This window comes from Cupressus sempervirens, chromosome 9 (genome assembly GCF_028749045.1).
Source record: "Cupressus sempervirens isolate cs-2001-9-10 chromosome 9, ASM2874904v1, whole genome shotgun sequence".
Classification (NCBI taxonomy): Eukaryota; Viridiplantae; Streptophyta; class Pinopsida; order Cupressales; family Cupressaceae; genus Cupressus; species Cupressus sempervirens.
The window spans coordinates 297,467,768-297,493,810 of record NC_143126.1 but is presented as its reverse complement, the minus strand read 5'-3'; the positions used below and the strand labels follow the sequence as shown (position 1 = coordinate 297,493,810).

General features: G+C 35.9%; 1 protein-coding gene across 1 annotated transcript in view; it reads left to right on the top strand.

Moving 5' to 3' along the window:
- Window positions 1-26,043, top strand: part of LOC149538582 (FAD/NAD(P)-binding oxidoreductase) — a 272,028-nt gene that overhangs the window by 18,760 nt on the left and 227,225 nt on the right. Inside the window, exon 2 of the mRNA XM_089799888.1 lies at window positions 13,401-13,443. Coding sequence (XP_089656014.1) covers window positions 13,401-13,443 — 43 coding nt within the window. The remainder of the gene's footprint in view (window positions 1-13,400; window positions 13,444-26,043) is intronic.

Here is a 26,043-nt window from a genome sequence, read left to right as displayed (position 1 = left end):
ATATTAAATTTTATTGGAATGTGTGCAAATCAAAAGGGGCGCCTAAGGGAGACATAAGTGAATATTTTAATATGTTTTATATTGCACATCTTTTTTCCCACATTGCTCATGAGAATTGAATTGACCTTTGGAGAAAGAATAAATGGGAGCATTAGTGGCTTCATTCGGAAGGTTGAATACGAGGAGAAATTGATGTGTGAGTTGCAGATCTGTGTTTGGCATTAGAGGACATCTATCCTCTCTTGTGACATTCTAGATGTCATTCCCTTGGGGTTTGGCCTTTGGGATTCATTGCTATCAGCTTCGTTAATAGGCAGATTGGGTGTTTGCTCATATCCTTCCCACTTCTTGTTTGATGCTTATGCCATTCTGAAGGGATGATTTTTATGAGGATCTTGGATTGATTGAAGAGAAATTATACTGTAGCCATAAAGGGGTTTAAACATTTAGCGGAGAAATAAAGAGTTGGATGCAAGTTATTTGACTAAATTCCTATCAGCAGTTGGTTTAGCTTTTGGGCATTTCTAGGGTGCACATTGCATCTTCAGTAATCACTGTATCCATTGTCTCCTCTGTCTACTGTGGATTTGCTTGAGCATCTGTGTTCTGATCTTGCTTATCCCTTTTTAGATCCTCTAATTGTTGTTCCGTCTGCTCCACTTGTTCTGTTTGTTGATCTTGATCACTGACTTCATCTCTGATAGCTTTTGTCATCACTTCTGCCTCTGTCATACTGTTGCCAATTCATCCAAATTACCAACATCAATATTGGCCTGATTTTTAAATGGGTCTTCTTCTTTTGTGGCTGCATCAAGTATTATTGGTACTCCTCCAATGTAAACACCAGGTTGCTCAACTGTACTAATAATTTGTTCAGTTTCCTTGTCATCAATTCTTAATATCTTAGGCTCATTAATGTCAAGTCCTAATTTATTCTTAGCTTTCATGGCAATAGGGTCCTTAAGAATTTTGTGTACTGCATTTCAGTTTCTTCTTGAATTTTTCATATTGCCCTTCCATTAATTCAGTTGTCCTCATCTTCCTTCTCAACAGTGGCTTTACATTTTCAAGCACATTCTTTAAGTCCTCATAACTTATCAAAGTACATATTTCACTTACCGTGTCTTCTCTCAACTTTTTATCCTCTTCATTAGCTCTTAATCTTCTTTCTTTCCAATTTGTCAAACAAATGGTCTATTATACTTCCTTTAAGTTCAACAACATTCCTTAAACTTTAAAAGATGTTTTACAATAACATTCTTAAGTTGTATTTGATCATTATCATTGTATCTTCAATAGAACTTTTGTACTTGGTCTAGATTTCCATCATGTTCTATTCTTTCTATGATCCTCATTAACTTTGGCTTCCACACTTCCTTTTTTCTATGAAGTCCAACTGTTGTTCCTCACTTGCTTTTTCTCAATGCTCAAATGGTGAGTAATCCCTTGCATTCCAACCCTTAAATTCATACGAAATCGAATCTGCATTAATTATGTTCAGGAGTATAAGCAAAAAAGCCGATTATACTGTCAAAACTCTTCAAATCTTTCTCGGCCTCCCATACTTCCATTTTAGATTCTGCGAACTCATATATAGATTCTTGAGCATCATTTCGTGCCATAGCTAACTGCACAAAACTTAATTCCATTTTAAATCATACTTTTGTGCTTGCTGCAGCTCCTTCCTTTATAAATGTCTTGTTGATGCTTTCTACCTGTGTTCTGTTCACATTCTGATACCTTCTTCTATTGTTCACGTTTAGGTGTTCTCATGTTGTTGAAACCATTGAATCTACAAAATATTATTGTGTGACCTAAATTGTTGCAAATATGACATGGTACAACTCCATTTCCATACCTTGGTCCAAACTGATTGATCTGTAATATGGAATCTCTAGCAATGTGATCCAAACTGATTGATCCCGTTCACATTCTGATATTTTCTTCTATTGTTCATGTTTCTTCTTACATTAGGTGTTCTCATATTGTTGAAACCATCGAATCTACAAAATCTTATTGTGTGACCTAAATTGTTGCAAATATGACATGATACAACTCCGTTTCCATAGCTTGGTCCAAACTGATTGATCTGTAATCTGCAATCTCTAGCAATATGTCCATAGTTGTTGCATTTGTAACACATTACTCCATTGGTGATAATGTTGTTCATTCCCGAAGGTCTATTAGCTGTCATGTTAGTCTTTTCATTCATCCTCATGTTCGGTCTTTGATTAGGCTTCTTGCATTCACTTGATCCATGTCCATAATTAAAGCAATTGTAACAATAATCAATAAAAGATTTAGCATTAAGGTTACCTCTACATTCTCTCTTCATGTGACCAAAGTTGTTGCATGCAAAGCATCTTCCATTGAATTGTCTTCTTTGATCTCTAGGTTGCTCAAACTGATTAGGTGTCTGATTGATCTGATCTGGTGTTTGAATAGGTTCTTGTTGCATATCGTGTTCTTCTATGATCTTTGACTGCTTTGATTATACTCCTTCAATATAACAAATCCCTGTCATATCTCCTATACAACTTCTCAAAATGTTGCTTGGTTTGTGTAAGTTCTTTTACTACACTATTATATTTCTCAAGTTCTGAAAACTTCAATTTAGAACTCTCAAGTTCAGATGTTACCTTGGATAGCTGTGATCTTAGATCTGCATTTTCAGTCTTCAAGTTTGTCTCCACTTTATGCTTATTTGTCATCAAACTCATCTTTAGTGCTGTGATCTCAAGTTGATGCCTTAGAATCTCATTCTCCTTCTTAAGCTTGGTAGATGATTCACAATCCTTGATTTGCTCAAGTAATTCTTTTCTCTTTAATCTTGAACTCTCAATCTGATCTGTTAGCTTTGAATGAAGTCTTGTGCATCTCTAAGCTTGATCTTCAGTATGTTCCTTTTATCATTAGGCTGATCTAATTCCTCAAGAGCTGCTCCAAGGTTCTTCTGCAAGTATACTAATCCATAGTTATCTCCCTCCAGTTGTTGGGCTCTTTTTGAGTAACTGAGCTCTGATTCCAATTGTTAGAAATAAGGAAAGATGTTAGAAGACTTTAACTCTGTTAGGAGAGTTTTACAATAAGGTGGTGAGCTCGCTGCTCTTACAAACATATACAACTTTATAAGTAGTATAGAATAGTGCCAAAACCTTGACTGTGCTGATATCTTCAATATCTGATCAGTCCTTTGTAGTTCCTTGCATCAAACCATACATACAACTGCCTGCTTAGATATAATTATCAAACTCGCATCTTGTCAAGTTCTTGATTTGACAAGTGAAATCAATTCCTTGACTAATCTGCCAATACTTTGCTAGCTATCTTGTTTCCGCAATATCAAAACTGTTCTTAGAAAATTCAACCAAAACATATGCAAATCATATCATAAAGTTTAGCGGCCTTAGACATGTCTTCAGCATTATCCAAAATAACTTCCTCCAATTTTCAGACTTATACCTGCTCCCTGTGAAGCTTGCTGAACCAAATGATCTGATTGTGCACAGCTTTACTGCTTAATTCTTAGACAATTTTCTTAGTTAATCAAATATCAAACTTCATACTTATCTTCAACAGCCTTAGTACATCATATTGTTGCCATTAATGACAACTCCTATCAACTTACCTTAGCCAAATTGCCAAGAACTCCAACCGTAAGGATAGACACGATGTGACAAAATAGAGGAAGAAATCCAAGGGCCTGTAGCATCATTTAAATAAAGTTCCATTCAACTCTATCATATGCTTCTTCATAATCTATCATCAACATTCCTATATTCTGCTCTGAAGTTTTTGTCCAATCAAGAGTTTCCGAACAAGTAATCAAATTCTCCAAGATATACTTGTTCTTGACAAAGCCAGTTTGAGTGGGGTTAACGATCTTGGGGAGGATATTTTTCACCCTTGTAGCTAATATCTTGGCTAGGATTTTGTAGGAAACATTCCGAATTGTAATAGGTCTCCAGTTCTTGATAAGGGTTTTATGATTATCACCACCTTTTGTAATTAACTTGATAAGCCCAACATTAGCATCTTGCCCTAAAGTGCCTTTCTTGAAAGCAAATTCATACATCTCCAAGAGATCAGAACAAATCCAATCCACATCAACTTTATAGAATTCCATAGGTAACACATTAGGGCCTAGTGATTTATCATTGCTCAATTTATGAATAGCATTTTTGATTTCCTCAATGGTAATACATTTGCCAAGATCTGTAGTATCTGTTGTAGATACTTTCCTGGGGATAATTTTCTCAATCTTGTCTCTTGCTTCCTTCATCCTGTGATCATCATCTTCCGACAAGAACAATTTACCACAATATTGGTTAAATGCTTCCAAAATGTCATCTAAAGAGGTTAAAGTTTCCCCATCTTCACAAATGCACTCTATTATGTCCTTGACTTCTTTGTATTTTGAGACTTCGAAGAAAAAGTTAGAACCTTTGTCTCCCAGGTTCATCCAATTAATTCTTTCTCTTACCTTTGCTCGTTGAATTTTCCTAGTTTGGAGCCTTCTAAGTTTATTTTTCACCTCAGTGATCGCATCAACTGCGCTCAGATTGGAAGGGCAGTCTTTTTCATTTTAGCTCCAATTCAGGTTCTTGGAGAGTGTTGACCAGGGAGAGTTCTTGGCTTCTTGCATCCTTGGCTCTTTTTGCCCCCACAATCTTGAACAAGCTTTGTGAGGTTTGGGTATTTTGAACCCATCTATAATTGGATTATCGTGTATACTGATGTTCTTATTAAACCACTGTATGATATTGATAACAGCTAGAACCACTTGGTCTTTAAGAAGGGAATATTGAGAGAGAACCTGTTTGTGTATCTCCCTTTGATTGTCTATTCTGAAAATTTCGGTTAGAACTGAATGGTGATCATACAAGGTATGAGGAAGGACCCTGATGCAATAATCATTTGGGGGTTTGACACAGCTGAAGATATCTTTGTTAAAGTAAACTCTATCCAATTGACTATATATTCTTTTATCACCTTTTTGGAAGTTAGACCAAGTGTACCATATTCCTTTGGAGCTATCTTTTAGCCCAGCCAAGCGGTCAACTAGATTAAGCTTCCCAATCATTCTTTTCTACAAAAAATGCTCATTACCTTTCCATTCAAACCTAAGACCCTGGGTCATATCCTAGGGCCTTTCAACCATACAAGAATCACCAGCTATCACCCAGGGTATATTTGCCAGATTAGTAATCTATTGCCACACTTGATCCTTTCATTATATTCATTGGGGCCATGTATTGGACAAACACTGAACCCAAAATTCTCAAGCTTTAGGGGGACCCATATTGCCTTACTGCACGGTGAACAACCCCACTTACTAGCAACTTTCTTCCACTTTGGTCTAATCAGGATGGAAGAACCCTCTTTGCCCTTCTAATGGTCAATTGAAAATGCAACATCTTTCCAAATACATTTGAGTGAAATATCAAGCGCAAATCCTATAGCTTTGACTTCTTGTAATAGAAGAATGTCCAAATCCCTTTTCATATTTAAAAACCTCTTAACTATATATTTCTGTTATAGGATTCAAGTCCTCTAACATTCGAGGAGGCACAGTTTAGCTTTATGTTGACTGATTTATTTGTTTGTCTCCATGGGAGCTTGGAAGCCTTAAAACTATTGGGAAGCTTTCCTTTAGGAACCTTGGATGGTTTTGGGTTTACTCCCATTAGAGAAGGTCTACCTCTTTTCCTTCTAACTACTTCCCCTTCTTCCAACATTAGGTGATCCATCTTTTTTGCTTTCCTCCTTTTTTTCCAGCTTCAACATTGAATAAGAAGGTTTTCTTTTTTGTTGGATTTTGAATGATGGAAGGGCACTCTTTATCCCCCATGGGGCAATCTTGAAATTGCATCTTCTCATCTCGAATACAACTGTCCTCAAAACCCATAGGCTCTATCCTCACACTTTTGTACTTGGTTTATAATGCCACAAATTAGAGTGGGGAGGCAAGGGGAGGGAGGCTGGAATGACCAGCACAAAAACATCTATTTAATTTTTGCTCTTTTCTTACACAAGCATTACAATAAGGGGAACCAGATGGATCCTCCAAAGAGGGATCTTTCAAGGTGTTAGAAAGAGCCTATGAATCCTTAGGAGGATTGGTTGGATGAGGAGATGCAGCAGATACCTTCCTTGTGGGGGGCAACGATTAGGTCTTCCATTCTAGAGGAGGGGGCTAATGGCAAAGTCAACTTTCTTCTTAATTTTTTGTAAGGCCAATTGTTGGTCATTGAAAAAGCGAGGAGCGGGCTTAGGGTCAAGAAGACTAAGTCTAAAGTTGATTCTTTGGACCCCAAGTAGCACATCAAGCTCTTTGAGGGAAGACTAAGAGGAGGCGGGGTGGAGGGGGAGCTTTTTTAACAAAATGTGCTTTTAAACCATTCAGGGAAGCATGAATATTGTTGACATCCTTTAGCCAATGTGAGGGAGGGGGTCAGCAGGGGTCTAGTCAGAGTCTAGACGAGCAGGTTGTTTGACAAGAATTGATTTAAGACAGGGAGTTTGCTTAGGGCCCAAAACTTTTGAAATAGGGAGAATTTTCTGATTCAACAAAGGGCAATCTTTCCTTTTGTGGCCTTATTTTCTACACAAATAACAGGCATTAAGCCCACCCATGTATGTGATAAGATATTCAATAGGGCGATCTTTAATTTCAAGACAAATATTTTCAAGTGCATAGAGACTAGGGTAAATTGAGAGTAAAACCCTAATGTCTGTATTTGGGATTAATGCGTTTGATTGGTTAACTTTGATGGCCCAACCGACAGGTTCAAGCAAGTGAGAGATAAAATTCCATAAGAACTAGGGAAGATTTCCAACCGTTATCCATCTTGGACTAGATATAGCAAGGCTTTCACCATTTGAAGATTCAAGAGAGGAACCCTCCAAAATTGTTTCTCAACAACCGCTTTTTGTGAACTAGGGTTATAGAAGAGTAGAACAAAAAGCCCTTTTTGAATCATACAACAATAGGAGTAATGATAATTTTTTTTGCCCCCAAACTTTCTGTAACCATTGAGGAAATTTCTAGATGGTAACTTGTTAATGTTTAAAGCAACAAAAAATATAGCAGAACATTTAAGACTAGCCTTCTTACTATCTAACTCTAGAGTCATGTGTTGATTAGGTTTAAAGATGAATTTAGGGGAAGATAGACCCTTACCTTGATGTCAACTACCTTTTGGCTCTTCCCCATCCAAGACATGATTCTTGGCAAATTTGGCTTCTTTAGAGAGGAATCTTGAGCCTTGAACAATTTGTTTGAAGGATTTGGTATGCCCTCCATTCATTTTCTCTTTGCCATTCGTTGTCTTCCTTCCATCTTCAACACGCGACAAGGGCACTTTGAAAGCAAAATGGGCAAGATGTAGGGTTTCTTCTAGGGCTGAACTAGGGACTCCCCCGAATGTGTTTAATTCGGGCAAGCCCAAGCGAGGCCAATGCCATTAACGGGCTGTTTGGAGTAGGTACTAAGTTAGGGCTCCACAAGTACAGGTTGCAGAGCCCTTCTTAAATATTTTTTATTTTAAATTTTAAACAATCTTATATATAATTTTAAATTGATAAATAGTTTATAATATAAATTTAAATGGTAAACATAGAATTAATTTGTGTCTAGCTGAGTAAAAAAAGAATAAGGTATGACATTTAATGTCAATACTTTATTAAGCATAATTTTTTAAATTTAATTGAAATTATTTGTTTTAAAAGCTTTTTTTTGTATAAATTGCAAGGTGCTATTGTTATATCAGCTATTCAAATTTATCATGGTAGGCACTACTCAATTTGCTGTTGACCCAACTTCACCATAGAGGCATGTGAAAATATTAGAGCATGTTCTAGATGGAGGGAGATGCACTTGGATATGTCTTGTGTGTGATGTGCAATATACAAGTTCCTAGAGTCAAGTGAAAAGGAATTTGTGTGAAATTCCTGGAAAGGGAATCAAATTTTGTCCAGGAAAAGATGAAGTACCTATACAACTTTCAAAGGAGTAACATATATATTAAGGAACATGAGGAAGCAAATGCAAGGGTTGAAAGTAGTTTGGGGTATCCATTGCTTAAAGGAAGGGGCTCACGAAAGTCACATGTTTTATCATCTCATAATCATACACTTAGTGCTGCTTTTGATATTGTGATAGAAAGCCATCCATATATGAGGAGAAATGAAGATGAGGCTAGTAATCCAAAGAGAGCAAAAAGACCATTAAAGAGGGCGTTTAATAATGATGCTAGACATATTGCTGACCAAGTGATTGCTAGGTGCCTCTATGCAAACTGCTTAACATTCAATGTTATTTGATCACCCTATTGGCAAGACACAGTAAGAGAAATAAATGAAGCTCCAGAGGGGAACACAAGCCTAGATTATAAGAAGGGGCTTACCACTTTATTGACAAAGGAGATCAAACATATAGAAACTTCACTAGCTCCCATTAAGGCTTCATGGCAAAAAATAGGTGTCTATTATTTCCAGTGGGTAGAAGGATGGAAAAAATAGACCTTTAATTAATGTGATTGCAATGTACCTTAAAGGGGCAATGTTTCTAAAAGTTGTTGATTTTGAGGGCCAAGTGAAGGATGCATAATTTTTTGTGGACATTTTTATACAGTGCATCAATGAAGTAGGTCCTTAAAATGTTGTTCAAGTTGTTATGGACAACACAAAGAACTATAGAGCAGTTGGTCTTTAGTTGAGACACAATTCCCACATATATTTTAAACTCCTTGTGCCATATAATCACTCAACCTTATGCTACAAAATTTGGGTACTAAAATAGCTTGGGTTAAAGAAGCTTATGATGAAGCTCAAGAGATCCCAATGTGTATAAAAAACTGCCACTTCTCTCAAGCTATTTTTAAATCATTGTCGCAGTTAGAGCTATTGAAGGTAATTCAAATTTCAACCAATCCGATTTTATGTTTTCCAAGTAATTTATATTAACAAAATTACACACACACATTATTCTTTATTTTGAATTACTTATTTTTCTATTTTCGAATAGTTTGTTGAGGCTAGATTGATGGCTTGTTAGTGTTTGAGAGGTACTTCCTTGTATGGTCATCAACCAAGCATGGAACATATGGAGGCAATCCAGTACTGAGAGGGCAACAAATGTCAAGTAAAGGCTTTTGGATGACACTTGGTGGAATCGCACAAAATGCCTTCTTAGTTTCATAGAGACCATCTCAGGTATGATTCGCTTTACTGACATGGATAAACCATGTGCGGGGGAAGTTTATGATGGAATAGACTCAATGATTGGGAATATGAGATCCATCATAAATGCAAAAGAGCAAGACCTTGAAGAAACCTTCTTCAAAGAGGTGCAATCAATTTGTGTTGAGCAATGAAACAGATTGACCACCCCACCCCACTCCATCTTCTTGCTTTCTTGTTAGCGTCAGAGAGATACTTTCTTGTATGGTCATCAACCAAGCATGGGACATATGGAGGCAGTCTAGTATTGAGAGGGCAACAAATGTCAACCAAAGGATTTTGGATGACACTTGGTGGGATCGTGCAAAATACTTTCTTAGTTTCATAGAGACCATCTTAGGTATGATTCGCTTTATTGACATGGATAAACCATGTGTGGGGGAAGTTTATCATGGAATAGACTCACTGAATGGGAATAAGAGATCCATCATAAATGCAAAAGAGCAAGACCTTGAAGAAACCTTCTTCAAAGAGGTGCAATCAATTTGTGTGAGCAATGGAACAAAATGACCACCCCACTCCATCTTCTTGCTTTCTCGGCGAGTCCCAAATATTATAGTGAAGAGATTCTTGCTATACCAACAAGGGTGCCACTATATCGTGATGTAGAAGTAGGTGATGAATTTAGGAAAGCTGTTACTAAACTCTTCCTTGATTAATGAAATGGAAGATGTAGTTACAAGTAAATTTGCTGATTTTGTATCATCCATTGGTCATGGTCCTGCTGCTCTTTGTGACAAGTTTAGGAAGGGTGGTCACTCTTGGTGGTACCTTAGTGGCCAATAATCGGCACACCTCTAACTTCTTGTGATCAAAGTTTTATCACAAGTAAGTTTATGAATTCTTATCCACTCTCTAAATCTGGTTGTCATTTTGAAATTGCTATTTGTCATTTGATTTACTTAAATTTTAGAGACTTTAATGAGATCTGCCTTTGCTTCAATAGATTTGCTAGTTCATCTTCAACTGAAAGAAAATTGGAGTACATACTCCTTCATCCATTTAGTGAGGCGCAATCGGTTGGCATGAAACAAAGCTGAGGATTTAGTTTATGTGCATTCAAACTTGCACCTTCTTACTCATCAAAATGACGAGTTGAAAGGAAGGGGCAAAAAAGTTGTGGGACGTAGACCCGGAGCGTACTGACTTAGATCTTTCTAGTGCTGCTTAATCTTTAACAATGGAGGAGTTAAGTAGCCAGCATACTTTTAGTGCAAGCAACAGTGGGGTTCAATCATCTAATTTCAATGTTGATGACAATCTTGATATTGATGATTACCCATATGGTTCTAATTAGTGAACTGATTCCCAGAATTATTTGTGTTAAACAATGGCTAGATATCATTGGACTCTAGTTCAATCTTTTTAATATCAAAGATTGAATTTAAATTACTATGTTATGTTTGAAATCTGAAATTTGTAATGGTTTAGTTTAGCATATGTATTGGTATGTTAATTCTAAACTATATATATTGGACATACCCAACCCCTTAAAAAAAATTTCTTCTATACCAGTGTTTCATACCTACGTACCTGTATCCGATTCGGCTACTTAGCTTCCAACGTTACATCACTGTTATCAAGGTCTCTGCAGATTACTTACCATTTAATTCAGTCCTATCTTTGCACCTCTGGAAATAAATATTTACAACTCAGTTCTGTGTACCCACCACCTTCTACTTTCTAGGTATATTTAAGCTTCCCTCACCAAGTAGGATAAGTTAAACTCAAATTTAAGTTAGCTTCTATGTCTTTAATTATTTTTGTAGATTAAATCGTCAGCAGTAAGCTAGTGTGGTGATGACATTTAAAATTATGCATCTTGTGAAGTTTGCAAGATATACATTCATCAACTAGTAACAATAGGCTCTTGACTTGCACAAAATGGTTTCCATTCCGTAGATAGTCTCCATCTAAAGGTTCTCATGTTTTGTAACATTACACCAGATATTACTGGTTTGGAACTATTGCATAGCGTCATACATACTAGAAATTGATGCTATATTAGAAATTCAGAATTCTCAATGGAAAAATTTCCATGTGGATTTGTATATTTTCTTGAATTTTTTTTGCATAGTTTGCTTTTCCTCAAATGTTTTTTCATAAATGTATCTCGCATTTTCTTGGAACCTCTCAAATTTCTTATGATGCTAACAAGGCTACTTATGTATAGATATATAATATTATTTTGCATTCATTTAAGCTGATTTTGCTTGCATTAAATTGTTGATATCTCAACTTTCTCAGACATTCATGCGATTCTCAGGTTTAAATGTTGGGTGTATGTTACTTCAGTAAACATTTTTGTTTCAAAAGCATATTATTTCCAGTTTCAAGCAATTTTGATGCCTTATTTCTTATCCTTTTGATCTCTTTAAAGCATTTCTTTGAAAATCTTGTCTTAAATCCACTGTTTACTAATAGATAGAAATTGAATGAACATGCTTTTAGTTCTGTTCATTAAATGTTGCTATATTCTTGCTTCTTCACACTCTTAAATTAGTTTCTTCTGTAAAGTCATTTAAAGATCACTCACCACATTCAGTTTTTGATGCCTTATTTCTTATCCTTTTGAATTCTTTAAAGCATTTCTTTGAAAATCTTGTCTTAAATCCACTGTTTACTAATAGATAGAAATTGAATGAACATGCTTGGCATTCTGTTCATTAAATGTTGCTATATTCTTGCTTCTTCACACTCTTAAATTAGTTTCTTCTGTAAAGTCATTTAAAGATCACTTACCACATTCAGTTTTGAATGAGAAAGTCAATTATCAGGTAAAGGACCCTTGACCAGATGATTACCCATATACTATCGATGACATTCACTGGATGATATACCCAAACATGAAGAAAGGGTTTGGAAGCATATTCCAGTTAGATCTGATATCTTCTGTAATTGGGTTGAATCCTGTACCAAAGATTCTTCTGTACTTGGTGAGAAAAATCCCCTTGTTTGAAATCAGAAGCAAAGGTGTCCAGCATTACATCATTTGAGTTCAGTGGATCCAACTATTTGGCTTGAAACCCTTTACAAAATTCTGGAATAAACATGTTATCCTTTTTTAAAATTAAACTCCTACAATAACGCTTAGCTTTACTATCTCTTTGAAAATGAGCAGTTCAGATACCAGATTTATTGACAAGAATATTTAATTATTGAGATTGTATCTTGCAAGGAATTTGAGATACCTTCCAATTGGTGAGGTTTTTGTAAACAACATTTTGAAGATCTCAATTCTTTTAGTGAAAAAGTGGTGTGGACTGAAAAGTGCTTGTAGATGAATTTTCGCATATCTAAGATCAGGACATCTACAATGGATGAATACACTTGAAGGAGTCTACACCCTCAGGGTTTACCAAACCCGCAGGTTTTACCAAAATCTTACTTTGAGAAAGGTAGATCAGGAGGCATTGGAGAATGCCCCAAGATGATTGTTGCCAACAGAAATAGATGAAATTTGTGAGTAGCAAGATTGAGGAGTTCATTGCCCTTGTTTCATCTTAGAGACTGTTTTAACCTCCAAAACATATTCCTTCAGATAGAAGTTAAAAATATGCTTTGAAAAGCATTGCCATGGTATGCACCTAGAAAATCTAATGGAAAAAACCAACCAAATCTAAGGTGCTGGGGATGCCTTCCAATCTCCACCAACACACTGATGCTTTTATGTTCAAGTAGCCATGATAGTAGAAAATAAGAAGGAACTCCATTAAAATCAAATGAATGGTTATGCTGTTAAATTGTGGACCATCTTGGCTTTGTTTTTATAATTATGTTCTCAAGGAAGTTAGCCATGTCAAATATCATCAAAAGCATGCATGTGGGGAATGATAGGTCAAAAAGTTAACAAATTTCCTATACTGAACTAGTCTCCCATTTCAAGGGGAATGACATCTACATGTATGTGACCATGTTAAGACCTTCATATGATAATTCATTGGTTTAATGCCGCAATACTATAAGAGAATAACTTATTCCTATGTAATAACGACTTGTGCTCTGAAGAAGGTTGCATCTCCATTAGTCTTTGTTGAATTGACTAGGTCCACATGGGCTTGATATTGAATGCACAAAATGTGAATAGTTGCGAGATTTCTTTTCCTTCTCATGCTTTCATTTTCTGAAAGTCTATTAAGGCATTTTCCTTTTTGCAGGCGGAGTCAGAAGCACCTTCCACTGAAACGACTGAAAAAGTAGGTGAGTTTTTAGTGGCAGTTGACCATTACTTATGATAAATAATTGTGAAAATTTCCTATTCTTATGGCTATGGAAATTCAGTGGCTTTCATTTTAACATGGATGTTTGTCATTTGAAATGGAAATAATATTAAAGCAGCTTTATATTCTTCAGTATTAGTACAGCTGCTCATATAGATTTTATAAGGAACTATTAGTGGTTAGAATTAATAAACTTGAATAATTAGTGCAACCAGTATCTCATAGTGTTGCATCTAACCATATCAGTTGACTTGTCGAAATAACAGGGTAAATGGTAGAATAAAAATAATGAATGATAAAAATTCAATCCAATTTCGATGTGATTAAGTCAATAAACTTTTAATTAATAAAAGCGATGAAGAAGGAATATAACAGCTCAACGAGCTCATAAAATTCAAACCATAAACATTTGATTTACATAGAGAAACCCTTGTGCAAATAAAGTCCTCCCTAAAAGAGACCCATGATTGTAGCACTGAAAAAATTATAGCTTAATAATACATCGCACATGTCTCTTTGATAGTAGTTTGGCAAGCCAAGATCATAAGAGTATCGCCAAAAAACCTTATAATCCATTGCCCCATTCCTCCAATATATAGGAAAATTAGAAACAAGGAATCATTAAATTGTATCAAAAACCATTGGTCAAAATCATGAGCCATGTTAAAAATCCAACATCCCCATGGTCATTGTTAGGTATCTTAGAATGATAACACCTCTTACCTCTTGCACAACCCTTCTCATATATCATGTTATAGCAGTAAAATTGACTAAGATCTCAATCTTATATGCTCCATAAGAGGAATAAATAAATATTAACCTCTCCATCTTAGTCAATTTAACCATAAACAATATTGGTATTTAAAATTATTTTTAATAATGTTAACCTTAAATTAATTATTTTCTAATATAATTATTATTAGCTGAAAATTTTATTTTTAAATTAGTAACAATATTAGTTATTAACTATCTTAAAACTTACTACAAATTAAAATTAAAAAGACACATAAAAATCAGAGGAAAAAAGAGTAAGAAAATAACAAAATCTAAAAGCTGCAGCCAAAGGTACCAAAACTTAGAAATGCCAGCAAGTACAAACCACAGGTTTTATAGGACGTTGACAATATTAAAATGTGCATTAGATAAAAGGTAAACACTCTTCATTTAGGCACACATTTTGTAAATATATCGCAGCATTTTAAAAGTGTGGCCTATGAAGCAAAAGTGCACTTACATAAACCACCCTTATTGTTAACATATTTCAATCCTCAAAACTGTGGGTAGCTGCTGAAATTGTGCGTTATAGAACAAAAAGTAGGTGCATATCCTCTGTGCCTTTTAGTTTTTCAAAATTGCCAATAAGGCAGGGACAGTGGGCCTAGTGGCATAGTCCAATTTTAATATTTTTAATTTATAATTAATATAATCATTATTTAATAAAATTTTTAACTACAATGAGTTGATTAGAAAAAAGAAGGTAAAGCAAATGTCTATGATGAAGTCATGAGTCACCATCTATTCACAGCAAATTTATTTTTGCTTTTAATGAACAAATGTGGTGTGGTTGTAGATTTTTCATAGTTCTCAAACTATGTTTCTGGATTTGGTTGGGTTTCACAGATTTGGAAAATTATTTTGAGGTTGGGTGCATTTGCACAATAAAAAATATATATCCTCAAAGTAGGAATTAAATGTAGAATACCACAGCATCATATAATCAACAAAACCACCTTAAATGTTATTTAAAACATAGAATGATAAATATCATAAAATATTCATTGGTCAAACTTCTATCAAAATAATAATATCAAGACCAACAATAATAATATTCAATGTTCTCCATAATAAATCTCCTTGTGGATAGGTATGCTGCTGTATTGTTCATGATAATTCGGGCAACATTCTCAACCCCAATCTTTTGGATTACCCCATCCAATAAATTGGACAAAAATCTAAGTTTTTAAACTTTTATGCTTGACATCTATGAACTTCAAGAACATTAGTGTGCCATTGAAAGCCACTAAAAAATTAAGGAGAGTCATATTCAATCCATATGTGCATCCATCTGATAAGATGCTGCAACCCTTTTGTTACCATTTTTTTTAATCATTACTCACACTTGTGATTTTTATACCTCCTTCTCTAGTAATGACTCACTCAAATTCCTAGCTATCAGAGCCTTCAACCCCTTATTAATGACTATCAATGCATCCACCAATCTTTTTCAATATGGGTTGGTTCGCCAAATTGAAGGTTAAAATATTGCTATGTTCCCCCAAGTTTCTGGTATGGGGACGGCGGGACGGGTTTTCCGGACGGCAAATTTTTTTGGTGATTTTAGGGACAGGGGGGGACGGCAAACGGGGACGGCTATATATATATATATTAGGAGCTAGAGCAGCTACAGATTTTTGAGATGAGATTGCAGCAGATACAAATGTAGGGCTGGGTGGTGTTTCTTTGGTGGATCTTGACCATGAGGAGTCCACTAGTTCTAGTGATGAGGAGTTACCCATATGCGATGATTTGAGGCCTCCCTTCACTACATTTTGACATGATTTTATACTTGTTTTGATATCATGCTACTCATTCTATTCATCCTTATGATATCTTGATATGATATAAATTAGAAATATCTATTTATCGATAATTTGACTTTTCAATAGTAATTGGTAATTTGATATTTTATGTTGTTCTAGTATAGTATTGGGAATGTTAGTATGTTACAATATTTATATGTTAATTAATTTTGTATTAGTAGTTCTTATGCAGTTATGCTATTATGCATAATTTCATAACTAGTATTTCAAATACTACATGTATAGTATATTGCAGCAGCACTTCCCCCTCCCAACTCCTTGTCACTATGTTCCCGCCATCCCCAAATCGAAGTTCCTTTTATCCCTCTTTGGATGCCCCGATATCCTGACGTCTCCTGGTGCATGTGGTACACTGTTATTCTCTTTGATAATATAATTACTCTCTATAACTAATGCGGCATGATTTGCATCAGACTCTTACTTTCTCTATAGGCTGGCTAGATCACTAGTGCTGATGCCATAGTAATGTCTTCAACTAAGAATTTTTTGGTTTTTTTGCAATTTCACAAAGAACAATGGTTGGAACCTTAACACCTTTTGATCATTGAGATCCCAATGTGGGAAAGGTGAGAGTATATATTTAAAGGGCTAGAAGAATATTATAATATGGTGCTTCTTGGTGGCAAGTTAAACAATTCAATACTACATATTATTACAAAATTTGAAATCAAAAATATGCTTATTGTGGTGCAAGCCTCTAGATTAATTACAAGTTGTAAGTGAAATTGAACAAAGCTAGTTTTGGCGGCAAGTCTTCGTGGAGAATTAAATATTCAATATTAAATTTGGTAGTGAATTTGCGTAAATTAACACAATATTAATTTACAACTTTTACAATACTAGTTTTGGTGAAACGCTTTCTAGAACAATACAAAATTATACTAAAATAGTGGAGAACCTGTAATGTCCTCTTTCTAGCATTCATAGCATGATGTTGTCGTTAGCCTATTTCCCCACGGTCCCGTAGGCTAACCAGGACATTATAAGGACTTAGAGGCCATTTGGTCTAGACAGTTTCAGTTGCAGGTCTTTTTGAGGGGTTTTGAGGCAACTTTGGGCATACTTACTATTTATAGTAAGTCATCTTAGATATGGTCAGACATCCAGTGGCAACGGTATGTCGATGGTAATTGTTTAAAATCGACAAAAAGACTTGTTTATCATTGATAAGATTTGTTATGCATTGATAAAGCTATTTTATAAAGTTAAGTTTAAATATTTAACTTTATTAATGCATAGACTATAGTTTGTGAGAAATATTTAAATTAAAAGAGTCCCCTTTATTTTATAACACATTGGAGACATAAGTTACATAAAGGGAGTTATGTTTTATCCCACATTGAGAAAACGAAGGATTGAGCTCTTGTGAGAACACTATAAAAGAAAGGGAAGAGCTTCTTCTTAGTGAGCTTGGAAATATCAAAGAAATTGGAGAATTTTCTAGAGATTATATCTCAATAGTTTGAAGGACGAAATCCCTTCAAGCTGAAAATCTTGACGCCATTGAAAGATATGGTCTTGAGATTCAACATGGTAGCAGTCTGAAAAAAGCAGATACGAAAAAGCAGCCCGAAAAAAGCGGAACCGAAAAAGCAAGCGGTAAAAGCAATCCGTAAAAGCAGTTCAAAAAGCGGAACCGAAAAAGCAGGCTGAAAAAGCGGGTACGAAAAAGTAGGCCGAAAAAGCAGTTCGAAAAAAGCAAAGCAGAAGGGGCAGTATAGAAGGAAATTATTTCAGCCATCTATAACTAGGTTCTTTTGTTAGTATTGTTTTTAGGCTGTTATAATCTTTCAGCTGTAAGTGTGCATTATACCAGCATTATCATTTTGTAATCCATGTAAATGCCAAAGTCTTGGCCATATTTCATGAGCATTGTAATTTTCATTGCAATTAAGAAGATAATAGTTGCTGGTGTCATTTAAGCAATTTAATATCATTATTTATCAGCTAGTTAGTTTGCATACCAACTGTTTGTAAAAATGCCAGTTGGCTGTAGGTGTTCATTTCTCATGCTTAGATCATATATATGCACTGAATATTGTAAAAATTAGTAGCACACTCATGTTAGGTCATTGTGTAGTCCATTGTAGTCTTCTAGCACAAGATTCTCATTGATGCAAATTGAAGAAAAAGTCATTTGAAACTAGCTGAAATACTATATCAGTCATACGTCCCTTGCATGTGAATTGTTTGATGAAATTCCTTGAGCTTTCATCAGCATTTTTGAGGGCAGATTTGAGGAGGGTTATTACAGTGGTATTAGAGCTTGCTTGCAAAGTGTTTGACGAAATGTCAAACAACTGAAGTATAAAGTTTTTTGGTGTTTGAAGGAGTTATAACCTGTTGGGGTTATTACAGTGGTATCAGAGCTTGCTTGCAAAGTGTTTGACGAAATGTCAAACAACTGAAATATAAAGATTTTTGGTGTTTGAAGAAGTTATAACCTATTGGGGTTATTACAGTGGTATCAGAGCGGTTTCCTGCCATCCTGTGGAGGTCTTATTGGGAATTTGGATTAGCTAGATAGAGAGAAAAATGTTTGACAAAATGAATGCCAGTCTAAATCAGGGAAAGGAAAGATTCTTACAGTTATTAGACACCTTAGCACAGGGACAGCGATCAGCAGAGCAGAGAGCACAGGAACAGAGTCAGAGATTGGAGCTTATGATGCAGATGATGGCTCGTCAAATGGGGTTGAATGCTAACGTAGGTGGAGGAAATAATCGGAATGGTTATAATCAGAATGGTAACAATCAGAATGGGAATAATCAGGATTGGACACATAATGGAGGTGAACAAGTTGGGAACAATTTCGGTCATGCACCCCAGCAAGCTAGGACAGTGAGTTCGAGGCCCATGATTCCCACATTTCCTCCTAGAGCTCCAAAGCAGCCCGTACAAGAGCCCTAGATCACTGATATATAGGACTAGCTGAGGAGAGATTGGGAAGCCGGAGGTCCAGATTTTACTGCTGCAATTACCTTTAGGGAGTATATAGATGTGCGGATGAAGCATATGCCTCGTGGACATGACAAGAACCAGAGCTATGAGCTACGGAAGAAAGTAGGGAAACTTCAATTACCATATTATGATGGCTCGGGGAAGTCTACAACAAGAGCTTGGGTTCAAAGGCTTGACACATACTTTCAAATGAACCCTATGCCTGAGGAAGAAGCTATTAAATATGCAGCAATTCACCTGGATGAGTTAGCACACGAGTGGTGGCATCATGGTATGGTCACTATGGGTCATGCACACATTACCTCATATGTAGAGTTTAAAGAAAGACTGATTGAACGTTTTGATAGGCCTAAGGATCGTACCTTCCCTATGACAGACAGAAACTTGTATGAGGAGTTTAACAGACATGCTGATTCGATACAAGGAGACATTAGCATATCTTCAGGTAATGGTTTATCTGCATCATCTTCACAGGTAGAAGGGGTTTAAGAGGTTGTGCAGGTTGAGCCAGTTGCATCAGAAGGTGATATCACAGGCACACCGGATTGTGCGATTGACACAGATAGTGATTCCAGTACAGTTGGGCTAGATGAAGTTACAGCAGTTGAGGATACTGTCATGTTTGAGGATAGTACAGTTGATCAGAAAGTGAGCATTCAGGACTTTGCAGAAAGTGAGTATCAGGCACAGTTGGATGCTTCTTCACATGAGATAGAGGCTAGTAGCTCTTTACTTGGTTTGGCACGCTAGCTGAAGACAAGGGACAAGAATATTGTCACGGCTTTATCTCATCATGATAGGATACATGGATTGATTGAGAATCACATTTGGATGATTCAACTGCAGGAGAGACAAAAAGGAGTCACAACAGGTTTTTCTTGTGACCACTTACAGCAGATCAAGGAAGGCATGGAGGCAATGAAGTTGGCTCTACAGGATTCTGAGAGACATGTGGACGAGCGTTGTCTTGAGGTGAGTTCAGTTCGGGAGTTAGCACATATAGCAAGGACTCAGTTTCCTTTTACAGTTGGGTCACATATTGATGATGATATGAGTACTTCTAGCATTCACACTCCGGATTCAGAGACTGTAGACAGGTGCGTGAAGTCAGTTGGTATTGTTCACATTACTCAGGTGAGAAGTTTACTTGAATTGCCAGTTGGTTTCCGTTCATGGATTAGATGTTGGGATCCTTATCTTAGTACTTGGGATCGTTTTGACCGGAGATATTTATCATTCTTTGGTAGTAGTATCTGTTGCACCATCATGGACTTGATTAGTAGCTTGCCAGGTGTAGTTCTCATCCATGCCAGTAGCTTGTTTGATGCTGGAATTAGTTTTTACACACTTTTGTTGGGCATTGTTCATGTATCCAGTCGACCATTCTTGTTGGAATGGGTTGATGATCTCTCAGATATGACAAAGCTTACAGAAGAGTCTCAGGATCTAATTATTACAGATGATACGCAGGGGGATGTTGTGGACAGTTTTGAAGACTTAGTCTCCTCAACAGTTTCCTTTGATACAGAGGTTTATGTTGATGCCTCAGTCACTTTGTTTGATGATACAAGTTCAGCAGTTGGACTGCAAAATTTGGATGGCAGTATTACAGATGATAGTCATTCTGAGGTTACTCCTTTGGACAGTGTACTAGGGGTAGAGTATAGGAGTTTGACCAGTTAGCACAATCATGTGTCTAGTTAGTTGAGAGTTTGTGAGCGAGACATTTCTATCACTTGCGAGCATTTCGATGCTGCTCGTCAGTTGTTAGCAGTTTATGGATGGGGTTCTCTTGCTAGTGATGAGCAGGGAGGCAGTTATCTTTCCTTGACAGAGATCCACTCTTTATGGGAGGCTATCCGAATTCTGAGACAGAATTATATGCAGTTGGTAGCCGATAGAGATTATCTTATGGAGGGGGCAGTACAACATATGACGCATTATTGGTCAAGGAAGATGAGGTGAGTAAGCTTACTCAGCAGCTTGAGGTGACTTCTGAGTTTCTTGAGAGTACACAGTTGGCTTTCGAGGAGTCACAGTTTCATTTAGCTGAGGTGACCATGGAGTTGGAACAACTTCAGTCTTTACCAAATTCTGTACAGTCACTGACCGTGGTGTCTGGTGATCCGAGGATGTCCATGGTCGAGGTTGATAGAGGCAGTGGAGATGAGGATATATCTATCCATGACACTAGTACTGGCATATTTGGTCCGTTTCCACTGGAGGCAGGTTCAACTGAGTTGGGCGTTGCAGCTGAGCATTGTGGTATGTTTGACTTTGAGGGCACAAAGACTAGTGATGTTGTTGTTGATTCTGCACTCTTGGCTATATCATCCTCTAACTTAGCTGATGATCAGTCACAGTTGGTTGTATCATGTCTGCAGGATGAGTCTTTGACTGGGATTGGTTCTTTTTACCGGCGTTATACTGTAGAATGTGTTCATCGGTTTGCTTTTGATCCATGTGTTGAGGAGTTGATGGCAGACAGGTTTGGTCTGGGCTCTCGTTTTTGCTATCTACCGTGTAATGACTATACACCATCAGCAGTGCATGGGTGTTATGGTTATGAGACAGTGGCCGGTGATCTGCAGAGTTGTGTTAATGGCAGCAGGTGTGCAGTGTGTGGATTCTCTGTATTTGGTGCAGTTTCATGCGGGAGTATTCATCGTTGTTGCAAAATTGTATTGTACATTCCACATAGGCTAGTGGGATGTGTTGATGGTATTTACTATGTTGGCAGTTTGGGTTATCTACTCTACTTGGGTTCTGATATTTCGAGAGCTTCTTTCTCATGGGTTCCTGACTTTGGAGTTTGGGTGAGTTGTATTCGCCAATTTGATTATGGATTCCTCTTGGTTAATTTTCAGAGGTTGTTGCAGGAGCCTATGTTGACTAACAGTAGTATAGTTCATGACTACATTTGGGATCCAGGTGGATTGATTGGGTTGTTGTTTGACCATTGCTTGGGGACAAGCAATTTTGGGAAGGGCGGACTGTAATGTCCCCTTTCTAGCATTCATAGCATGATGTTGTCGTTAGCCTATTTCCCCACGGTCCCGTAGGCTAACCAGGACATTATGGGGACTTAGAGGCCATTTGGTCTAGACAGTTTCAGTTGCAGGTCTTTCTGAGGGGTTTTGAGGCAACTTTGGGCATACTTACTATTTATAGTAAGTCATCTTGGATATGGTCGGACATCTAGTGGCAGCGGTATGTTGATGGTAATTGTTTAAAATCGACAAAAAGACTTGTTTATCATTGATAAGATTTGTTATGCATTGATAAAGCTATTTTATAAAGTTAAGTTTAAATATTTAACTTTATTAATGCATAGACTATAGTTTGTGGGAAATATTTAAATTAAAAGAGTTCCCTTTATTTTATAACACATTGGAGACATAAGTTACATAAAGGGTGTTATGTTTTATCCCACATTGAGAAAACGAAGGATTGAGCTCTTGTGAGAACACTATAAAAGAAAGGGAAGAGCATCTTCTTAGTGGGCTTGGAAATATCAAAAAAATTGGAGAATTTTTTGGAGATTATATCTCAATAGTTTGAAGGACGAAATCCCTTCAAGTTGGAAATCTTGACGCCATTGAAAGATATGGTCTTGAGATTCAACATGGTAGCAGTCTGAAAAAAACAGATATGAAAAAGCAGCCCGAAAAAAGCGGAACCGAAAAAGCAAGCGGAAAAAGCAATCCGTAAAAGCAGTTCAAAAAGCGGAACCGAAAAAGCAGGCTGAAAAAGCGGGTACGGAAAAGCAGGCTGAAAAAGCAGTTCGAAAAAAGCAAAGCAGAAGGGGCAGTATAGAAGGAAATTATTTCAGCTATATACAACCAAGCTCTTTTGTTAGTATTGTTTTTAGGGTGTTATAAGCTTTCAGCTGTAAGTGTGCATTATACCAGCATTATCATTTTGTAATCCATGTAAATGCCAAAGTCTTGGCCATATTTCATGAGCATTGTAATTTTCATTGCAATTAAGAAGATAATAGTTGCTGGTGTCATTTAAGCAATTTAATATCATTATTTATCAGCTAGTTAGTTTGCATACCAACTGTTTGTAAAAATGTCAGTAGGCTGTAGGAGTTCATTTCTCATGCTTAGATCATATATATGCACTAAATATTGTAAAAATTAGTAGCACACTCATGTTAGGTCATTGTGTAGTCCATTGTAGTCTTCTAGCACAAGATTCTCATTGATGCAAATTGAAGAAAAAGTCATTTGAAACTAGTTGAAATACTATATCAGTCATACGTCCCTTGCATGTGAATTGTTTGATGAAATTTCTTGAGCTTTCATCAGCATTTTTGAGGGCAGATTTGAGGAGGGTTATTATAGTGGTATCAGAGCTTGCTTGCAAAGTGTTTGACGAAATGTCAAACAACTGAAGTATAAAGATTTTTGGTGTTTGAAGGAGTTATAACCTGTTGGGGTTATTACAGTGGTATCAGAGCTTGCTTGCAAAGTGTTTGACGAAATGTCAAACAACTGAAATATAAAGATTTTTGGTGTTTGAAGAAGTTATAACCTATTGGGGTTATTATAGAACCACACAATTTAATGAAGATTTATTGAATCAATGAGTGAATTCTTCAATAGTTAGCTAAATAGCTAAAATATCTAACAATGATCAACTTTTGCAACATGTAACACTGTGAAGTGGTATGGCTGCATGCCCAAGATGCATGACTATCTTGGAAAGAGTAGAATCAATAATTATTTAAGATGTAGGCCTTAGAAGTGAATCACTAACACCATTTGACAAATAAGTTTTCATCTTTAGTTAGAAAGATGAATATACATTCAATCTTAAGAGAATTGGGATTTGATATTGTTAATTCGTAATTTTCTTCAATGCTTGATTCCTCTTTATAAATGTGCTCGAGGAAATTATAATATAATCTTCTTTTTCTCCTTTTACCTCCAAAACTTTATTTTTGAAGTGTTTAAAAGTAATTTAATTAACATTACTTTTGGATCCTAGTCTTAGCAACACATTATAAATTTTTTTCTTTGTTACCCAGTTTGCCCCCTTCTATGCCCAAATTTGGGCCTGATGTTTACTTGGTTCGGACTTGAGCTGTTTTGCTAAACAATATTTTCATGGTGCAAATGAACAACTGCAGATTTTCTTTGCTTACGAATTTGTTTGCAATTGTGGTGTTTGGAAAGAAAATTGTGTGCCCTACATCAAACTTAGTGTATTCGACTCTATACATTCTCTCTGTGCAAATCTTTGCCCTCCTTGGCAATAAAATGGACATTGTTGGGTAAGAAGATGAGCATTCCATCGAAGGTGTTGAAGCCAAGGTTGAATAGGAGATTGTGGAAGGCATTGTCTCTTGGAAGGTCCATGTCTTTAATTGCCATATCAAGAACTGTCAAATCATGCTTTTGATTATTCATGGAGATGAGTGCAGATGGAAGCAAGGTGGAGCGTATTATGAGCTTGTAGAATAATGTGAAAGAAATAAAATTTATTATGTTAATAAAATGAATTATTAATAAATAAATTTTTTTCTAAATAAATTATGTATTACTTCAATTAGTTTTTAATAAAAATATTGTTACATGCTATAAATAACTTTATTAATATAATATAAGGTCTATAAATATTATGATTAAAAATAGGAAATATGTATATTATGTCTTATATTCTTGACTCGATATATATATATATATATATATATATATATATATATATATATATATATATATATATATATATATATATATATATAGATATATGTTTTTGAATGCATAGAGCCAAAAAGAATTGTTGATGTTTTGTAGCTTTAGTCGGATAAATACTATTGAAGATATGTACACATATATTTAGTATATATGAGATGTATATATATACCTATATATATTATTCTTTATATATTAGAGAAATTAGTGACTTAAGAGATTTAATATATATACATATGTATATATGTATAATTAATAATTATAATAATTTTCATTATGTTAATGAATAGACATGTCCCATGAAGAGACATGTCTATTTTTGACTCATTCTCCATATAAATATTAGGATCACTGCCTATGGAAAGTACATAGCTAACAAGTAGTGCAAATACATTTGTAGTGATCCAAAAACCAACATGTTATTAGAGTAGGCTTTCTCTAGGCCGGTGAGGTATCAAAATATTTTATAAGTCAACAATGGCAAAGAGGTCGAATATACTACATTTAACACTACTAGAGAAAATAAATACTATCGGGCAAAACATATTTGCAATAAATTTTTGAAGGCATACTATAATATGCAATTACACACAGAGATATCAAAATTTAACACAAGTCTTCATCATCATTGGACATGTTTACAAGGGCTACTACAAAAGGTTCTATGTCAGAAAAGTAAAAATTATCACTCTGCGTTGGTGTATTATTTGGTTCGGATCGGTTAATCTATATTGATAGGATGTTATGTGCATCTACATTGGTAGCGATTAAGAATTCCTTCTGTTGTGTGAACTTCTACCCCTACTAACTGTCCATATCCGTTAGAACATTGAAGAGATTTGAAGTTCGAGAGGCCCAAATATTTGGAAATTAGTTGGCACATCTCACTATGTAGGGGTCATAAGGAAATGAGAAATTATTGTTGACGACTTGGCCTAGAACTCCTGAGATACAATTGTCCTTGGGAAAAGGAGATACGGTCCTTGTAAGAGATAGAATGCGAATGGAGAAGGGAAATGTGATGAGGGTCATTATGAAGGAGTGACCCGCTACCATTTGCTCAGCAAATTTTGTGAAGGGATTCACGTACCTTGCTTGCTATGACGAAAACAATGCTATGTGACACACCACTTACAAGAGAAGCTCATTAAATAGAAGATCGACGTTGCAGAAATGGTTGCATTCAATTGTCAACCATCTTTCAACTGTGATTCTTGTTTTATTACATTATGGAAGAGCTGTGTCAACATGTAAAAAGCAGGTGTAATTCCATGTAGCGAGATGCAAAAAGTGAAGTGCATGCCTTTTAATTAAGAG